Here is a 20,102-nt window from a genome sequence, read left to right on the forward strand (position 1 = left end):
CTGCACACCAAGACAACTAGACACAAGAACAGTTTTTCCCCAAACACCATCACTCTGCTAAACAAACAATTCCCTCACCACTGTCAAACTATTCACTAAGGATTACTATTACTATTAGTTTTTCTCCTTGTTCCCATCCTTATCTCCTCCCACTTATGACTGTATGACTGTAACTTGTTGCTTGTATCCTTACTAGTTATATTAGTATTGGTTGTTTCCTGTGATAATCATTAAGTGTTGTACCCAGTGATGGGCTGCTAAAATTTTTACTACCACACTGTGGGTGTGGCTTATGCGTTTTGTTTCAACATCTTTCAGTGCAAATTGGGTGCTCTGGGGTGGAGCTCCATTTTCGCTACTTCACTAACCCCCAACATTTTATCCTTAGACAATCCACGGTTGACCTCTCCCGATTCCTAAGAGGTCAGTAAGGGGTGTGCATAAGTGCCTTCAGTCCCCTGTCCTATTGTCTCTCCTATATTTATTTATATATCTTTTCTTCTATTCTTTCTTTGGTATATTTTATTCTTAAATCCTTTCTTCTATTCTTTCTTTGATGTTTTACTATGAGTATATCCTCTGTAACCTTCATTATGTTTTGGTAATTATCTACTATATAAAGAGTATGTACACACACATACGCACAGCTCTTCTAAAATTATATACATTCAACCTCATTTACTGCGATAGGAAAAACATATCCAGAGCCCAGAAGGGAAAAAAAGGAAAAAAAATCAAAATTTTGCTACTGGTACTATGTACCTGACCAAATTTTTGCTACTGATACTGCGTACCGACCACACCTGTAGGAGCCCATCACTGGTTGTACCTCATGATTCTTGACAAATGTATCTTTTATGCACACTGAGAACATATGCACCAAAGACAAATTTGTGTGACCAGTCACACTTGGCCAATAAAGAATTCTATTTATTCTATTTTGCAAACTTGCAGACAAGCAAAGATATTGGGGAAGCCACATTCACTTAACAAACCATGTTACTAATTTAACAATTTTAGTGATTCACTTAACAAGTGTAGAAAAAACCCTCCTAAAATGGAGCAAAATTTACTTAACAAATTTTTCATTAGGCAACATAAACTTTGGGCTTAATTGTGGTCGTAAATTGAGGACTATCTCTATGTAATTCATCAGCTCAGGCCAGAAAATGAAGGGACGCTCTGAAAGGTTAAGTTAAAATACTGTGTATTTCTTGAAGTTTGTAGGAGCAACATCCACAGAGTAATTTACTCTCCCAGAGACATAAATAACTCCTGCTCTTTTACCACTTTTGCACTCTTAACGGTGCGTATTTCTCCAGACATCTCCCTGCTTTCTTCAGGGACACTAATTTTTCTGTTGCATTTTTCTTGTTACTTCAGCCTCTTGTTCCACCAAACGCATCAGCAGGATTTGGTATTTACTTTTCTGCCAAAATTGAAAAATAGATAAAACACTGAGTAGCATTAATTCAGCTATTCAGTTTGCTTGGCTTTTCCCTCATGAGGTCATGCCTCATAATCCTTCTGACAGGTGCATGAGCTCACAAAGGAGAAGTAAATGAAACCTTAGGGTGGGCTGAATGAAAGGTATTATTCACCTGAGCTTTTATCTCTGTGTGGGTGCTTCACTTAGTTACTGAGGATTGGTTGGTTAAGTTGCTTCAGTTTTTATTTAATTTTATTGATGTAGTTTAGGTTTGTTCTATTTTACAAAATTTATTTGTTTACTTATTCATCTATTTACTTCATATTATATATATATATATATTATAAATATATATTTATATTTGTTTCCATATATTTCGCATATTATATTTGTTTAATATATTAAACAGTAGTTTAGCTTAGTTAGGGTTTACTTTATTTCCATCATGGATATTTTCCTCTATTATGTAGGAAAAGCTGTATTTGAGGTAAGAGATCTTCAGTTTTATTTGTTTGCTTGTTAGCTTCCGTGGCTGACTCTAGGATTTAGAATTCTAAAAGGTAATATGACAGATAACATGACATAAATAATTTCACGATAGACGTTAAAATTTGATAAAGAAATAAAATAGGAATCAAAGGAATCTCAGAATAAGTAAAATTATTTTAGGATAATTTTTAGAATAACTTTTTAACCCGAATATGTTTTTTAAAAAATTACATCACCTCTTTCTGGGTTAAAATTAACTTTCCAGATCTTTTCCCAATCTTCTAGTTGAATAGTGTAGCCAAAGTTGGTCATCCAGGCAATCATGTTTTCCTTTGCCATTTCTTCTAAGTTTTCATAATTTAAGAAAAATTATACATCTTGGTAATAAATTTCCTTTCTGAACCTAATAAAAATTTGTCTATTATATTATTTTTTTACTAATTCAGATTATCTCAGGGACCGCCTTCTGCTGCATGAATCCCAGCGACCAGTTAGGTCCCACAGAGTGGGTCTTCTCCGGGTCCCGTCACTAAATAATGCCGCTTGGTGGGACCCAGGGGAAGAGCCTTCTCTGTGGCGGCCCCGGCCCTCAGGAACCAACTCCCCCCAGAGATTAGAATTGCCCCCACCCTCCTTGCCTTTCATAAGCTACTTAAAACCCACCTCTGCCGCCAGGCATGGGGGAATTGAGATACCCTTTCCCCCTGGGCCTTTACAATTTTATGCATGGTATGTCTCTATGTATGTTTGGTTTTTTATTATAATGGGTTTTTAATTTTTTTTAGTATTGGATTATTGTTATACGCTGTCCTATTATTGCTGTTAGCTGCCCCGAGTCTCCGGAGAGGGGCGACATACAAATCCAATAAATAAATAAATAAATAAATAAACAAACAAACAAACACACACACACACACACACATACATACATACATAAAATAAAATAAACAAACAAATAATTCCAAATTCTACCAAGTTTTTGTTATATCTACTCTGTATTTGATAGTATACTATCCGAGTTTCCGGTTTCGCTGAGGATCGCAGCGGAGTCTCTTGGCAGGGCTCTGCCTCGAGACCCCCCCAACCCTCCCAGAGGTCGCCCCAGCGCGATCGGATCGAGTCCGGATGGCTCGGTCCTAGAAAAGGGGATTCCCCTCTGCCCGGGGAGCCATCGCCGAGGCTCCAGGACAGAGGGTTCATCCTGCAGCTCTGGTGCAGGGAGCACCGGTCCTCTCCCAAGAGGACACGGCCATTGCGATCCCACCTAACCAGTGGGAAGCAAGAAACATCAAGAGAGTAAAAAGCAGAGAAACTGAACAACCCTAATCGAAAAAGGAATATTGCCAAAGAAGCTACAATTAAGGTAAAAGTTTTTTCTATGTTCCATGCTAAACAAGAAGTTTAAAAAACAAGAAAATTGAATCGGAGTCTAAACGAAGGCGAAAGAGAAAGTTGTTAAAACAACATTGTATCCAGGCGCGAATTAACAGCCGGAACTTATTCTAACCACTTTCACTTGTTTTGAACTGTTAAATTTTTGCAAACAAGGAGATCTAGAAGATTTTAGAATGAGACATTAAAGGATTTATTATTTACAAAATGACATTATTTGGTTGAAAAAAATTTTTTTTCCTCTTTTGAAACATTTTTGAAACATTTGGTTACCGAAAGTTGAAAAATGAAGTCCGGGCTGGGATTTTTCTAGCGGAAGGACCAGACTGCTCACTATTTACCTACAAATTCTGAATAAACATTTATAAAGGGGAAAAAAACTCTTTTCCTACATTTGAGAACTCTAAAATTTGGATTATTTAATCGACTTTTTTTTGGATTATTCTGTTGGACTATTTCCATTGGATTTCGTTTGGATTAATAGTTGTTTGTGGATTAACAGCATTTTCGTTGGATTTACTGCGGAGAGATTTCTTCCTGGGCTGTGAGAGACGGACCGACTTCATTTTAACTTCGTGAAATTAAACTGCATTTGCTTGGAAAAAGTTTTATAAATTTTCTACAGACTATACCTTTCTTCAAAAAACGGAATACCTTTGCAGTACTCATTAAGGTGTTTCTGACAACAAATTAGATCTTCAATCAATTGGTTTTTTTTTGCGTTTTCCCTTTGATAATTTTAATTTTTGAATTTTAATTCTATATTACATTATATTACAAGTGGTTCTGTTTATGCATTGCTAAATTTTCTTTTGGTCTTTGGTCCCCTGTCCCTCCTAATTGAATAATAGTCTTTAACTCTGATTGCCCCCTTTCTTCACATGTTTTTACCCTCCTTCTCATTTTGCTGAATTTTCCTTCTTATCTTTGCTGCTGTGTTAAACTAACCTTTTCCCCTTTTTCCCCTTTTCTTCTTCACATCTTCTTGATATAAACTTTTATTAGAGTAATAAGAATTAACAAGTTGAGCATTAATTAGATATATTTTAAATTTTAAGTGTATTTGAAATTTAGCCTTTTATTTGAATTAGAATTTTTATTGCTATTAATTAATTGCTATTAATTTAGTATAACTGTTACTGTGGGTTTGGAATTTACAGAATCTCTTTACATACTGCTAACATAAAATAACACTAAATTTAAATCTGAAAATGTCAAGTTCTTCCACCCATACTAAAACAATCAAGAAGCAAACAACTGTTATTTCTTCCCCGCAAAGTTCACCACATCCATCTCCCGCACAGCAGACTTTATCTGCAACTATGTTCACCAAGGAAAAGGACAGGGAGAAACAACCATCTCTGGCTTCAATCCAAGAGACATTAACAACATTAAATGACTTTATGCTAAAATCTCAACAAGATGCAACACAACAGAGAGATGAAATCAAAGCAGAGATGGCGGAAATGAAAGTTGACACAGGTGAAATGAAAGACCAGATGAAGGAGATTAAGCAAGCCTTGCAAGACAATGAAGTACGAATGAAGGCAGTGGAAGAAAAGGCGGAAAAGGTGGAGAAAAGAATTGGTCACTTGGAGGACAAAGCTGCTTCACGTTACAGAGGGTATGATGAATCAATTACACATCTGGAAATGCAACGTGCGTCATATGGACTTCGATTTCAAAACGTAATAGAAGAAAAAGATGAAGATTTAAAGGCCATTATGGCTGACATTATTGGGAAAATCCTCCAGATGGACCCAGATGACATAAAAAAAGAAATCGATGAAGTCTTCAGAATTTCTAACAGCTATATTCGCCGTTTTAATCTTCCACGCGAGATTCACATCAAATTTGTAAGAAAAAGCATGAGAGATGATATATTGCATTGGTCAAGAGCGGGACAACTACAACACCAAGGCAGAGAAATAAAAATATTAAAACAAATTCCAAGACGTGTTCGATAGACTAGAAGAGACTATCATTTCTTGACCAAACTTCTGATTAAAGAAAACATAACTTTTCGTTGGCTTATTCCACAAGGTCTATCATTGACATGGAAATCAACAAGATATAAATTGGAGAATCTAGACCAAGCAAGAGACTTTTATGAAAACAGTGGAATATGCGAAATGGAACAGATAACAAAAGAACTGGAAGCAATGCAGGCCGAAGCCATGGGGGCACTTGCACAAGTGGAGGACCAGGACCAAGGGGCCAGAAGAAAGCAACCCCAACGCGAAACCAAGAAATACAACAAATGACTACATTGAGAGATTTAAAAATCTTTTCAGTAAATGTTAATGGACTTAATGAACCAAAAAAAAGAAAACAAATGTTTTCCAAAATTAAGAATCAAAAAGCTCAAATTGTGATACTCCAAGAAGTGCATATAAAAAAGAGTAATCGGAATTTATTGTTAAATAATAAAATTGGAAAGATGTATGCTGCGTTAGCAGACCAAAAGAAAAGAGGAGTGGCAATGTATGTTGAGAGTTCTATAAATTCCAAACAACTATATAGTGATGATGAAGGTAGAATTTTGATTGTCCAGATTGATATTGAACCCAAATCGCTTGCTATTGTTTCTATATATGCCCCAAATGATGACCAAATTGCATTTTATGAAAAATTACATCAAAAAATTTTAGAATTAAATTTGGAAAATATGTTAATTATTGGAGATTTTAATGCCATAACAAATAGACAATTAGACCATTCGGGGGTGAAGAAAAGTTGTAAAAAGAAAAAAAAGAATTTATTGCCCTCAACTTTTCAAAAAATGAAAGCAGAATTGCTATTGAATGATATATGGAGGGAAAGGCATCCCCACAGCAGGCAATATACTTTTTACTCAAACCCCCACAAAATTTGGACTAGAATAGATATGGTGTGGGCTCCCAAAACAACAGCAGAGTACATACAAGACGTAGAAATAGATGTTAATACTTGGGCAGACCATAATCCAGTTATAGTCTATATGAGAAATATTAAAAAACATCGTAATTGGCAAATGAATAGAAATATTTTGAAAGAGAAAGAATATAAAGAATGGATTGAAAAGGAATTAAAAATATTTTTTGAAATTAATAAAAATACAGATACCACCCCTCAGAACTTGTGGGATGCAACTAAAGCATACATAAGAGGATTAACAATATCCTACACTGCAAAATATAATAAAGAAAGAAAAAGAAAATATGAACAATTAATAAATGAATTAAAACAACTAGAGTTTCTATCACAACAAAATGTGAAAAATAAAGACTTGGGGAAAAAAATAAATTTAATTAAACACAAAATTAGATTACAAGAACAAAATCAGATACTGGAAAAAATAAAGAAAGCTAAGCAACAATATTTTGAACATGCCAATAAATCAGGTAGATGGTTAGCATATAAACTGAGAAAACAGAGACAATCTAAATTAATTAGAAAATTAGAAGATAAAGATGGAATAATAAAATATGATCCAGAGGGAAAAGCAAATATAGTTCAAAACTTTTTTAAAGAATTGTATAAAGATGATAATATTGAAGAAGAAGCCGTATTTAAATACCTAGAGAGTGCAGAGTTACCACAAATAACAGAAGAGCAACAAGAAAAGATGGAGAGTCCAATAACAATGGAAGAACTCCTTATAGTTATTAAAAAGCAGAAAAACAACAAAGCCACGGGACCGGACGCTATCCCGGCAGAGTGGTATAAAATAGAAAATGAAGTATTAAGAAATAATATGCTCCAAATTTTTAATGAATGTAGAGTGGATGGTAAAATTCCTAAATCATGGTCAGAATCTTTGATAACTTTAATTCACAAACCAGATACACCAAAAGAAAAAATTAAAAACTATAGACCAATATCTTTATTGAATGTAGACTATAAAATTTTTATAGCAATATATGCAGATAGATTGAAAAATGTGATAAATAGCAAAATTCACTCAGACCAAAATGGTTTCCTTCCAGGTAGACAAATTAAAAATAATCTTAGAACAATTATTAATGTATTAGAGTATTACGAGCAACATTCAGACAAAATATTATCTTTAATGTTCTTAGACGCTGAAAAAGCTTTTGATAACGTGAATTGGACATTTATAAAGATGCAATTAAATAAAATGAGATTCGGCCCCAAATTTGTTAATTTAATAGACGCTATTTATTCAGAACAAACGACAAAAATTATATTAAACAATGAACAATTAGAAGCGTTTAAAATAAATAAAGGAGTGCGGCAAGGATGTCCCATATCACCTCTTCTTTTCATTATGACTTTAGAAGCACTCTTAATAAAAATAAGATCAGATCCAAAGATAAAAGGTTTAACAGTTAGAAAAGAGATATACAAAGTCCAGGCCTTTGCAGATGACTTGACTTTTATAATGGAAGATCCGTTAGTCACAGCACCAAGATTAATCCAAACAATAGAACAATATGGCAAGGTGGCAGGTTTGAAAATAAATAAAAATAAAACAAAAATTATAACTAAAAACATGAGTAAAATACAAGAAAGCAATTTAGAATGTATTACTGGAATGCAAATAGTTAAAAAAGTAAAATATTTGGGAATATGGCTAACAGCCAAAACAATAACATTAAAAAATGATAATTATATAAAATTAATTAATGAAATTAAAAAGGATCTAGAAATATGGAACAATTTAAAAATATCATTTTTGGGAAGAATTGCTACGATCAAGATGAATATCTTACCTAAGGTATTATTTTTATTTCAAGTGATCCCAATTAATCCAGGGGCTAACTTTTTTAAAAACTTAACAAACGTGGTTAAAAAATTTTTATGGCAAGGGAAAAAGGCAAGAATTAAGATAAATATGTTAGAAGACATAAAAGAGAGGGGGGGTTTTGCGCTCCCAAATTGGAAATTATATTATCAGGCAGCCGCTTTAACATGGATTAAAAATTGGATAACTTTAGAGGACATGAGAACATCAATATTAGAAGGACACGACCTCATGCTTGGCTGGCATGCATTTGTGTGGTACGATAAAGATAAAAACCATTCTTACTTTAAAAGACACACGCTGAGAAAATACTTATTTGATGTCTGGAAAGACATAAAGAAAAACCACTTTTTAACAATTCCAGATTGGGTTACCCCCTTGGACGCAATAATACATCCAAATTCCATTAATGATACAAGAAATATAAGATATAAAGATTTGTTAGACAATCAAATGAAATTAAAATCTAGAATTAAACTACAAGATGAAGGGATACAAATTGATTGGTGGCATTACGCACAGATTAGATCCAGATATCAGAAAGATAGTACACTTTACATATTTAACAAAAGTAAAAACCTCTTAAGTGAGTTAATCACTAAAAACCACAACAGAGTAATTGGAAAAATATATAAATATTTGATTACCCACAAAAATATTGAATTAACATTAAAAGATAGTATGATACATTGGTGTAGAAACATAGGTAAAGAAATTGATTTAGATACATGGGAGAAAGTTTGGATGTGTAACTGGAGAATGACAAAATCAGTTTCTTTGAAAGAGAACCAAATTAAAATGTTTTACAGATGGCATCTCCCACCAAGTAGATTAGCAAAAATGTTCCCAAAGACATCACCTCTGTGCTGGAAATGTAAGAAAGAAATAGGATCCTATTACCATCAATGGTGGACATGTAATAAAGCTAAAATGTATTGGAAAATGATAGAAAAAATGACAAAAGAAATCACAAAGCAGAAAATAGATTTCACCCCGGAGTTTTGTTTGCTAGGAATTACTAACCAAAATTATAAAAAAGAAATGTTGTACTTGATTATACACATTTTTACAGCGGCAAGGATTATATACGCGCAAAACTGGAAAGGGGAAGATATCCCCAAAGAAGAGGGAGTTATTGCAAAAATATTAGACTGCGCGGAAATGGACATGATGACAAGACACTTGAATGAACAGGAAGAAACCAAATTTTACGCAACATGGAACAATGTTTATGAATGGATAGATAAGAATAAAAAAATAAAGAAAGAAGAGTAGTAATAAGTATAGATATTTTAGATGATTTTTCTTATTAAGATTTATATTAGATTTAGTTTACATAGATAGAATAGAAATTTGTTTTTTCTAAAGATTTTTTTTGACTTGAAATTAATTAGAAATTTTTATATGACATTAAACTTTTTTACTAGATATTTTTTGTATTAGTAGCATTGAATTAGATATTCCACTGTGTATTCCTTTTTCTGTATCTGCAATTATACTTTTGAGAAGAGCAGGGATGATACATCCCTACATTGTATGTTAAATGTTTGTAAGTTTGTTTGTCATTTTAAAGAAAATTAATAAAAATATTTGGAAAAAAAATAAATAAAAACCTCCAGTGTTGGAGCACCCACAACTTCTGGAGACAAATTATTCCACTGATTAAGTGTTCTAAGTGCTAGGAAAGGTGTTCTTAGTTCTAGATTGTTTCTCTCCTTGATTAATTTCAACTTTCAATCCATTGTTTCTTGCCTTGTTTTCTGGTTTTTGGAAAATAGATTGACCTCCCCTATTCTTTATGGCAGCCCCTGAAATATTGCACACTGTTATTATGGCACCCCCAGTGCTTTTCACTAGACTAGACATACCCAATTCCTGCAACTGTTCTTCATATTTTTTAGTCTCCAGACCCTTAATCATCTTAGTCTCTACAACCTTTTTATAATATGGTGATGAAAATTTGATGCAATATTCCAAGTGTGGTCTTGCCAAAGCATTATAAAGTGGTACTAATGCTTCACATTATTTCGATTTTAATGCTAATGTTTTTGCCATTTTTGGCCGGTGCCACACATTGCTGGTCCATGTTTAAGTGATTGCCAACTAAGACTCCAAGATCCCTCTCACAGTTACTACAATTGAGGCAGATTTCACATAATCTGTAAGTGTACATTTGGTTTTTCTAGCCTAAATGTAAAACCTTACATTTCTCTACAATGAATTTCATCTTGTTAGATAGGCCCAGTGTTCAAATCTCCCTAGATCGATCCAGATCTTCAGCCTATCTTCTGGGGTGTTGACTATTCCTGCCACTTCAGTGTTGTCTTCAAATTTGATGATTTCCCCATTTCTTCCCTCATCAAAATAATTCATGAAGATGTTGAAGAGTCCTGGGCCTAAAATGGAACCTAGGGGTCCCCCACTGCTGGTCTCCCTCCATGCAGACGCAGTTCCATTCAGGACCACAGGTTGACTCCATCTGGGCATGATGCTTTCTATCCCACATACTTTTAGCTTACCAAGAAATAGGTTGTGGTTTACCTTGTCAAAGCCTTTCTGAAATCTAAATGCTGCATACTACCTGCACTGCCTTTCATTGGTCCACTAATTTAATAATTTTTGTCAAAAAATGAAATAATATTTATTTATGATCTGTTTTTTATCCTGCATTAGTTCTAGTAAGTCATTCATATCTATAATGAATAACAAGGGTTCAAATATGTATCTTTCCTTTCCCTGCTTGGTAAGCATAGGTCCTTCTTCCTGTGGCTTCATTGAGCCCAAACCTCCCTATCAAACAAGGGCTTCGATCAGGGCCAACAGGATGAGCTCCATTTTGAGGGCCATATTTCTCTATTGAGTCAAATGCTGCACTAACATCTAGAAAGCCAGCAAACCTTGTTTTACTTCACTGATATAGATTAGATATTTCAAGACCAATTTGAGTCAATATATGATTATTAGGAATTATTTCTTATCAAAACTATATATCTTTTAACCTTACCTAAAACTTTCTGGTTCTTCTGCAAGGAATGCATTTTTCTCAAGTTTAACTAAGAGGATCATGGGATAAATTTTAGCCACAATATTTGCCAGTCCATTTGGTCTATAATTGCCAGAGTCCTCTTTATTGCACATTTTAGATACATAAAAGGCTACTATTGCCAACTTTAATCCAAGTGGATAGGACAGGTCTTGTCTTCTAAAATGAAGATGCCAATAGAGGCCCCAACAACTAGAGATATTTTTGACCAATTAATTAGTCTTCTTTGTGGAACGTCTTACTTGCATTACAGGCATTTTATGATTAATCTCAACATGAACATAATGGGGTAAAACATTGACATTTTTGCTAATATAGAAAAAAGCAGCTCTTGAATTCCATGGAGAAGACATGATTGCATCTGTTGCTCACCCACCACCACCCACCCCTCAGTTTACCAGGTGGAGAAAAACACACACAAACCTGTGGGACTTTGTAGGTGCCTCCTACTGTTGACATCTGGATGGAGATTTCCCTTCTAACTCTATCAAGAAGAGCCAATAGGTTGTCCTTCCTTCCACAGCCGTAGTTGGGGACATTGGCTTCTCCAGTGGAGAGAATGTCCAGCAAGGCATCAGAAGTGCGGAAAGTGCTATAGTAGTTGTCATGGACATTGTAGCCCAGTGTGAGGTTGTGCAGGAGCTTGGAATTCTTATTGATCAGTTGAATGTTGAAAATGAATCCTAAGCCATTTTGAAAACTATACATATCTCTATTGTAAAAAAAGTTATAATCAACAAATTATTACAACAAATACTTCTTTTAATACATAATCCTACTGAGCCTACTGAGCCTTAAGCTAACATTGAACCAAAAGCAACGATCAGTTACACAAATATGGAACTTGTCTGAGGTACAGAAATTACAACTGATTCCACCACTACTTCAAATAAAATTCAAGTGATAAATTAGGGATTGAACAGAGAGATGAAAGTAATCTGCAGCCCTTTCAGCTTTTTTTCAGATTTTTTTGATTTGAGTGTCTTTCACAAAATCATACAAGAGAGAGAAGCCTTGGAAATCAAAATCATTCAGGAAATTAGACAACTTCCCCAATATAGCAATAAATGGGGGGGGGGGGATGAGAAAAAAAGGAGAGTGTTAGAATGGAGGGAGCGCAATTCCATCACCCTGAATGACTTACAGATCACAGAAAACAAACTGAAGAGAAGGAGGCACATTGAAAAGCAACTTTACATGCAGTGTTTCCTTTCCATTGGTGACTATACCAATGAGATGGTCTCCTGGGCTGTAAAAGCTCCATGGTTGTTTTCCATCCTGGTGCTCGAAACTCAGCGGGCATTTCCTTCTCAGCTTCCCAGAGACTGGATGGGACAAAAGCAGCATCAGGAGCAGAAGAAGGAGATCCATTATTCATGGGGTGACTCAATCAATCTCCTTCCTGTTCCTAAAGAAGAATTTGAAGAATTCAGAGGATTCCAGAAGGTAGAATATGGCCCAGTTGCTTTCCTGATCGAAACACAGCTTCAACTGGAAAAAAGAGAGACGTACATGCAAGAGCACAGACTCTGCCTGTCCCCAAACTCCATATTTCTCTGCCCAAAGTCTCCCCTGGAGGATTCAGCCAAAGAGCAGAGCTGAAACATTTATCATAATTCTCCCTCAGGAGAGATCCCTGGATAATTCAACTTTGGGGAATTCTCTGGAGAGAAATGAAAGGGAAATAATCCCCATATGGCACATAATGGCAGGGGCAGAGATGGGATTAAACCGGTCATCTAGAAATGAGAGGTTTGGGAGCTCCATATTTTAAACTGACCCTGGAGGGAATACATGGCAACTATGCCTGAAGAAAAAAATAAATCTGAGATTTCTTGGCATGAAGACAAAATCCCAGGGGCCAGTTAATGCCAGAGCATCTCACAGATCTGAAATAGCCGCCTGCTGAGTTAAAGCCAACATGTATTTAACTTTATTTTGAAAGTTAAAGCTCAAAGGCCCCACACAAAAGGGCTGATGCAACTTTAGTGAAAAACTAGTTACCAGAACTTTGCAGAGTTAAAAAAAAAACTTTCTCTCACACATATATACACACAAAGAGACATACACAAACACACCAACATCCCCCCCCCCCAAACAAACAGAGCAGTTAAGAAAAAACTTGCTAGCTTAACAACCTGAAGATGAATGGACTTCAACACCCAGAATTCCACAGTCAGCAGTCAGGGACCTTCCTCCACTGGGCCTTGTGCTTTAGCTGTTTTTCTTGCTGCCTTTAGGGGTCAGTCTGTGCTCTGGCCTCTAAATCCTAACTGGCCTCAGGCAGTGAATAGGATAACTAAGACTGGCAAAGACCCATCTGTTGTTGTTTTTAGGCCCATTCTCACAAGGCCCTTTGAACCTGTGTGTTTGAAGATCAATCAATAAATATAGGAATGTGCAGATGTAGTCACATATAGAATTACATTACCCAGAGTGCAATTTCACTACATTTCCCCTAATGAAAATGTATTTAAGAAACAAGTCTCATTACAATCTGACTGTTTCTACCTGTGGTAAAGTGACCAGATTTTCACATTGATAAAGAGGGACACCAATGATTGGGGTGGGTGGGTTCTTGATTAAAAATTTGGTCTACATGGAGCAAAAAAACCCTTCCCTTTTCTCTATATCTCCCTTCCTCCCTTTCTCTCTACTTCTCTCTCTCTCCTTTCCTCTTTCTCTTCCTTCCTTCCTTTTTCTTCCTCTCTCTCTGTCCCTCTTTCTTTCTCTCTTCCATCCTTCCTATCTTAAGATTGGGCTTAATCCCTGGATAGTTCAATGGATTTGCAGCTGGCTGAAGCGTAGACATCAGAGAGTTATTGTTAACGGCGAGTATTCTGAGCAGAGTCAGGTTACAAGCAGTGTGCCACAAGGGTCTGTTCTGGGTCCTATTCTTTTTAATATGTTTGTGAGTGACATAGGGGAAGGTTTGGTAGGGAAGGTTTGCCTATTTGCCCATGACTCTAAAGTGTGCAATAGGGTTGATATTCCTGGAGGCGTCTGTAATATGGTAAATGATTTAGCTTTACTAGATAAATGGTCAAAGCAATGGAAACTGAAGTTTAATGTTTCCAAATGTAAAATAATGCACTTGGGGAAAAGGAATCCTCAATCTGAGTATTGTATCGGCAGTCCTGTGTTAGCAAATACTTCAGAAGAAAAGGATTTAGGGGTAGTGATTTCTGACAGTCTCAAAATGGGTCAACAGTGCAGTCAGGCAGTAGGGAAAGCAAGTAGGATGCTTGGCTGCATAGCTAGAGGTATAACAAGCAGGAAGAGGGAGATTATGATACTGTTATATAGAATGCTGGTGAGACCACATTTGGAATACTGTGTTCAGTTCTGGAGACCTCACCTACAAAATGATATTGACAAAATTGAACAGGTCCAAAGACGGGCTACAAGAATGGTGGAAGGTCTTAAGCATAAAACGTATCAGGAAAGACTTCATGAACTCAATCTGTATAGTCTGGAGGACAGAAGGAAAAGGGGGGACATGATCGAAACATTTAAATATATTAAAGGGTTAAATAAGGTCCAGGAGGGAAGTGTTTTTAATAGGAAAGTGAACACAAGGATAAGGGGACACAATCTGAAGTTAGTTGGGGGAAAGATCAAAAGCAACATGAGAAAATATTATTTTACTGAAACAGTAGTAGATCCTTGGAACAAACTTCCAGCAGACGTGATAGATAAATCCACAGTAACTGAATTTAAACATGCCTGGGATAAACATATATCCATCCTAAGATAAAATACAGAAAATAGTATAAGGGCAGACTAGATGGACCATGAGGTCTTTTTCTGCCGTCAGACTTCTATGTTTCTATCTCTTTTCTCTCTCTCTTCCTCCCTTTCTCTTTCTCTCTCTCTCCCTTTCTTTCTCTCTTTTCCTTTCTCTCTCTACCATTCCATTGGTGGGCATGGGCATTGCCTCTCTCACCTGCTTTCGAGGCAATTCTGACCGAGAGGCAGAGCGCGCTCAATCTCTCTACTCCTGGCGCAAGGCCCAAGGCCCATCAGGGAGGAAAAACGTTGGGCTAGGTTGGACCCATCTCTATACACCGGGCCAGCTGCTGCTTGGAAGGAGCGGATAGGTTTTCCCACCTGGTGCAAACGCCGCTCCCCTGCCCACCCACTCAGCACAGCAGATGGGCTGTCAGAGGAGGAGGGGGATGAACACCAAAGCTGCGCTTCCCTTTCCTTCCCCCCCATTGCTGTCACGGCCAGCGAGCCCTCCTACCTGGGTGGCTCGGCCCCACTGAGGGAGTCAGCCAATGGCGGTGGCCCCGGAAAGATGTCGAGTGGGTGGGGTGAGGAGCGAGCAAGACTAGACAATGAAGAGGGGGGCGGAAGCATGCAAAGAAAGAGGAAGAAAGATTGAATATATTACATAGTGATATAAGATAGATAGGTTTATTTCTTTTTTTTCAAATTGATTTTAATTATTTTAATTATAATTATATAACTGCTGGAAAGTTGAGCCGGGATGGCGCAGCAGGTAGAGTGCTGTAGTGCAGGCCACTGAAGCTGACTTATAGATCTGAAGGTCAGCAGTTCAAATCTCTTTTTTTAAAAAGTTTTTTATTACATATATATACACATTTACACACAATATCTGTTTTATATCATATATTAATACAAATCTGAATCCACATGTAACAAACAGACAAACAAATTTGACAAACAAATAAACAAACAAACAAAAAAAGATTCTTAACATCTAATTGCTTATTTAAGTACATTAATGACAATAACTATTCACTTAATATATTTTATAATATTTGTACTTATGTACCCCTTTAGGAGGTAAGTTGTGAATGATTTTTAATTTTAAATTATTTTCTGGTGAAGCATTTTATATCCTCAGTATATACCATTTTCTCTTGTAGGTTGTCACTGTTCCTTCAATCATTTGTTTCTTTTTTATCCGCCTTCTTTCATTCATATTCCATTTCTTTAATATCATACAGATTTTTCTTTATAAACAGGTTTTTTGTATATATGTCTTTTGTAATTTTGTAATAAAAAGGATATAAAGTATTGTTAATTTTGTATTTTCTTTTGAGTTTTATTTCTTTTCTTGAACCAATTATAAAGGTGTTTCCAGGTTTTATCATGTTCGGAGTCTTCTTTGTTTTTTAATTTAATTGTTAACGCATCAGATTCAGCACAGTCTAAAATTTTGTTAATTATCAAATTGTCGTCTGGTGGTTCGGGTTGTTTCCAATTTTGAGCTATCGCTATTCTAATTGCTGTCAGTATATGAATTAATAAATAATATTTATTTTTTTCAATTTTTTGATCTATAATTCCAAGTAGAAAGGCTTCGGGCTTTTTATTTATCTTTATTTGTAATATCTCTTCTATCCAATTCTGCATTTTGATCCAAATTTTTTTTATTTTTGGGCAGGTCCACCAAATGTGGTAATAGGTCCCCATTTTTTTGCATCTCCAACATTTTGGTTTTATTCCTTTGTACATTCTAGCCAATGTTGCTGGTGGAAGGTGCCACCGGTAATACATTTTTTATGTGTTTTCCCTAAAAGCTGTTGATTTTGTTAATTTATAATTTTTAGTCCAAATTGTTTCCCATTTATCTAAACTTATGCTGTAACCTAAATTTCTGCCCCAACTATGTATATTGTTTTTAACAATATGTTCCTCCATTTTGTGATGTAACATGTATCTATATATTTTGGAAATCATTTTCCTTTCTTGGCCTAGAATTATCTTATCTAATTCTATCTCTTTTATTTGTATTTCTTTATTTTTCCCCTCTTGATATTTTGATTTAATTACATTATAAGTCCATCAGTCAATTTTAATTCCAATTTCCTCTAGTTGTTCCCTTGTTTTTAATTCCCCGTTTTTTTCTAGTGTTTGGTAGTAATTTAGCATTTTGTTTAATTCTCTTGAGTTTGGGTATATCGTCGCCTTCAAGCTCGAGTACCACTTCGGTATTTGATGGTAATAAATTTTTTTGATTTTTTTCCAGGTTGCGTATAGTGAATTCCTTATTATATGTTGTTTGAAATAACTATGCGTTTTTTCTTTATTTTCCCATAGAATGGCATGCCACCCTGTTCTCATATCGTGTCCTTCTAATATTAGTAGCCTTTTATTTTCTAATTTAAACCAATCTTTCAACCAGTCCGTAATCGATGCGTTATAGTATAATTTAAAGTCTGGTAGCCCAAATCCTCCCTGTTTAATATTATCTTGTAGATATTGAATTCTAATTCTAGGTTTTTTTCCAGCCCAGACAAAATTTGTAATCATTCTATTTAATTTTTGAAAGAAACTTTTTTTTAATATAATTGGTATCGTTCTGAATAAATATAGAATTTTGGGTAGTATAGACATTTTGATTGTTGAGATTCTGCCTATTAGTGAGATAGGCAATTTGTTCCATTTTTCTAGTTTCCTTTTAATTTCTTTTATTAAAACCAAATAATTATCTTCTTTTATTGTAATTGCTTTTGCTGTTAATTTTATTCCCAAATATTTAACTGTTTTTACTATTTGTAAACCTAATCTATCTTCTAATAATTTTTTCTCTGTATTTGTTAAATTTTTTGTCAATATTTTGGTTTTTTGTTTGTTAATTTTTAGTCCTGCTACTTTGCCGAATTCATTAATTTCCTTCAATAAAACTTCCCCTGATTCTATGGGATCTTCAATGTTAAATACTAGGTCATCGGCAAACGCCTGGATTTTGTATTCTTGTCCTTTCAAATTTAATCCTTTAACATTTTTGTTTAACCTTATCTGTTTTAATAAAATTTCTATGGCCAAAATAAATATTAATGGGGAAAGCGGACATCCTTGTCGTACTCCCTTTTCAATTTTTATGTTTTGTGTTAATTGGTCATTTATTATAATTTTTGCCGATTGTGTTGAATATATTGTCCTAATTGCTTTTATAAATTTCTCTTTAAATTTCATTTTAATCAGTTGTTTAATAAAAAAGTTCCAAATCAAATTGTCAAAGGCTTTTTCCGCATCTAAAAATATTAGGGCCAAATTTTTTCCAGGGTTTGCCTCATAGTATTCTAAAATATTTATAATGTTTCTCAAATTATTTTTATGTCTTTCCCTCCATGTGTCTTTTAATTTGAATTCCTCTATAATATCTTTAAGTTCTTCTGGTATTGTTTTTTTCTTTTTACTTTTTTCTTTACCTTTATAGTCTTTATCATAGTCTATTATTATATTAAAATCACCAATCACACAAATATTTCCCTTTTCAATTTTTATTATTTTTTGGTACAGCTTTTTATAGAAGGTTTTTTGGTCTTTATTGGGAGCATAAATCACAATTAAATTTGTTTTTTTTTAAATTAATTTCGATTTCTATTATGAGTATTCTACCCTCTTATTCATCTATTTACTTCATATTATATATATATATATATTATAAATATATATTTATATTTGTTTCCATATATTTCGCATATTATATTTGTTTAATATATTAAACAGTAGTTTAGCTTAGTTAGGGTTTACTTTATTTCCATCATGGATATTTTCCTCTATTATGTAGGAAAAGCTGTATTTGAGGTAAGAGATCTTCAGTTTTATTTGTTTGCTTGTTAGCTTCCGTGGCTGACTCTAGGATTTAGAATTCTAAAAGGTAATATGACAGATAACATGACATAAATAATTTCACGATAGACGTTAAAATTTGATAAAGAAATAAAATAGGAATCAAAGGAATCTCAGAATAAGTAAAATTATTTTAGGATAATTTTTAGAATAACTTTTTAACCCGAATATGTTTTTTAAAAAATTACATCACCTCTTTCTGGGTTAAAATTAACTTTCCAGATCTTTTCCCAATCTTCTAGTTGAATAGTGTAGCCAAAGTTGGTCATCCAGGCAATCATGTTTTCCTTTGCCATTTCTTCTAAGTTTTCATAATTTAAGAAAAATTATACATCTTGGTAATAAATTTCCTTTCTGAACCTAATAAAAATTTGTCTATTATATTATTTTTTTACTAATTCAGATTATCTCAGGGACCGCCTTCTGCTGCATGAATCCCAGCGACCAGTTAGGTCCCACAGAGTGGGTCTTCTCCGGGTCCCGTCACTAAATAATGCCGCTTGGTGGGACCCAGGGGAAGAGCCTTCTCTGTGGCGGCCCCGGCCCTCAGGAACCAACTCCCCCCAGAGATTAGAATTGCCCCCACCCTCCTTGCCTTTCATAAGCTACTTAAAACCCACCTCTGCCGCCAGGCATGGGGGAATTGAGATACCCTTTCCCCCTGGGCCTTTACAATTTTATGCATGGTATGTCTCTATGTATGTTTGGTTTTTTATTATAATGGGTTTTTAATTTTTTTTAGTATTGGATTATTGTTATACGCTGTCCTATTATTGCTGTTAGCTGCCCCGAGTCTCCGGAGAGGGGCGACATACAAATCCAATAAATAAATAAATAAATAAATAAACAAACAAACAAACACACACACACACACACACATACATACATACATAAAATAAAATAAACAAACAAATAATTCCAAATTCTACCAAGTTTTTGTTATATCTACTCTGTATTTGATAGTATACTATCCGAGTTTCCGGTTTCGCTGAGGATCGCAGCGGAGTCTCTTGGCAGGGCTCTGCCTCGAGACCCCTCCAACCCTCCCAGAGGTCGCCCCAGCGCGATCGGATCGAGTCCGGATGGCTCGGTCCTAGAAAAGGGGATTCCCCTCTGCCCGGGGAGCCATCGCCGAGGCTCCAGGACAGAGGGTTCATCCTGCAGCTCTGGTGCAGGGAGCACCGGTCCTCTCCCAAGAGGACACGGCCATTGCGATCCCACCTAACCAGTGGGAAGCAAGAAACATCAAGAGAGTAAAAAGCAGAGAAACTGAACAACCCTAATCGAAAAAGGAATATTGCCAAAGAAGCTACAATTAAGGTAAAAGTTTTTTCTATGTTCCATGCTAAACAAGAAGTTTAAAAAACAAGAAAATTGAATCGGAGTCTAAA

General features: G+C 35.1%; 1 protein-coding gene across 1 annotated transcript in view; it reads right to left on the reverse strand.

Moving 5' to 3' along the window:
• LOC139155144 (vomeronasal type-2 receptor 26-like) overlaps positions 1 to 20,102 on the reverse strand; it is a 47,392-nt gene that overhangs the window by 18,834 nt on the left and 8,456 nt on the right. The window contains exon 2 of the mRNA XM_070730226.1: positions 11,524 to 11,751. Within this exon, the coding sequence (XP_070586327.1) occupies positions 11,524 to 11,751 (228 nt within the window). The remainder of the gene's footprint in view (positions 1 to 11,523; positions 11,752 to 20,102) is intronic.

The sequence above is a fragment of the Erythrolamprus reginae genome (genome assembly GCF_031021105.1).
Source record: "Erythrolamprus reginae isolate rEryReg1 chromosome 13 unlocalized genomic scaffold, rEryReg1.hap1 SUPER_13_unloc_12, whole genome shotgun sequence".
Lineage (NCBI taxonomy): Eukaryota > Metazoa > Chordata > Lepidosauria > Squamata > Dipsadidae > Erythrolamprus > Erythrolamprus reginae.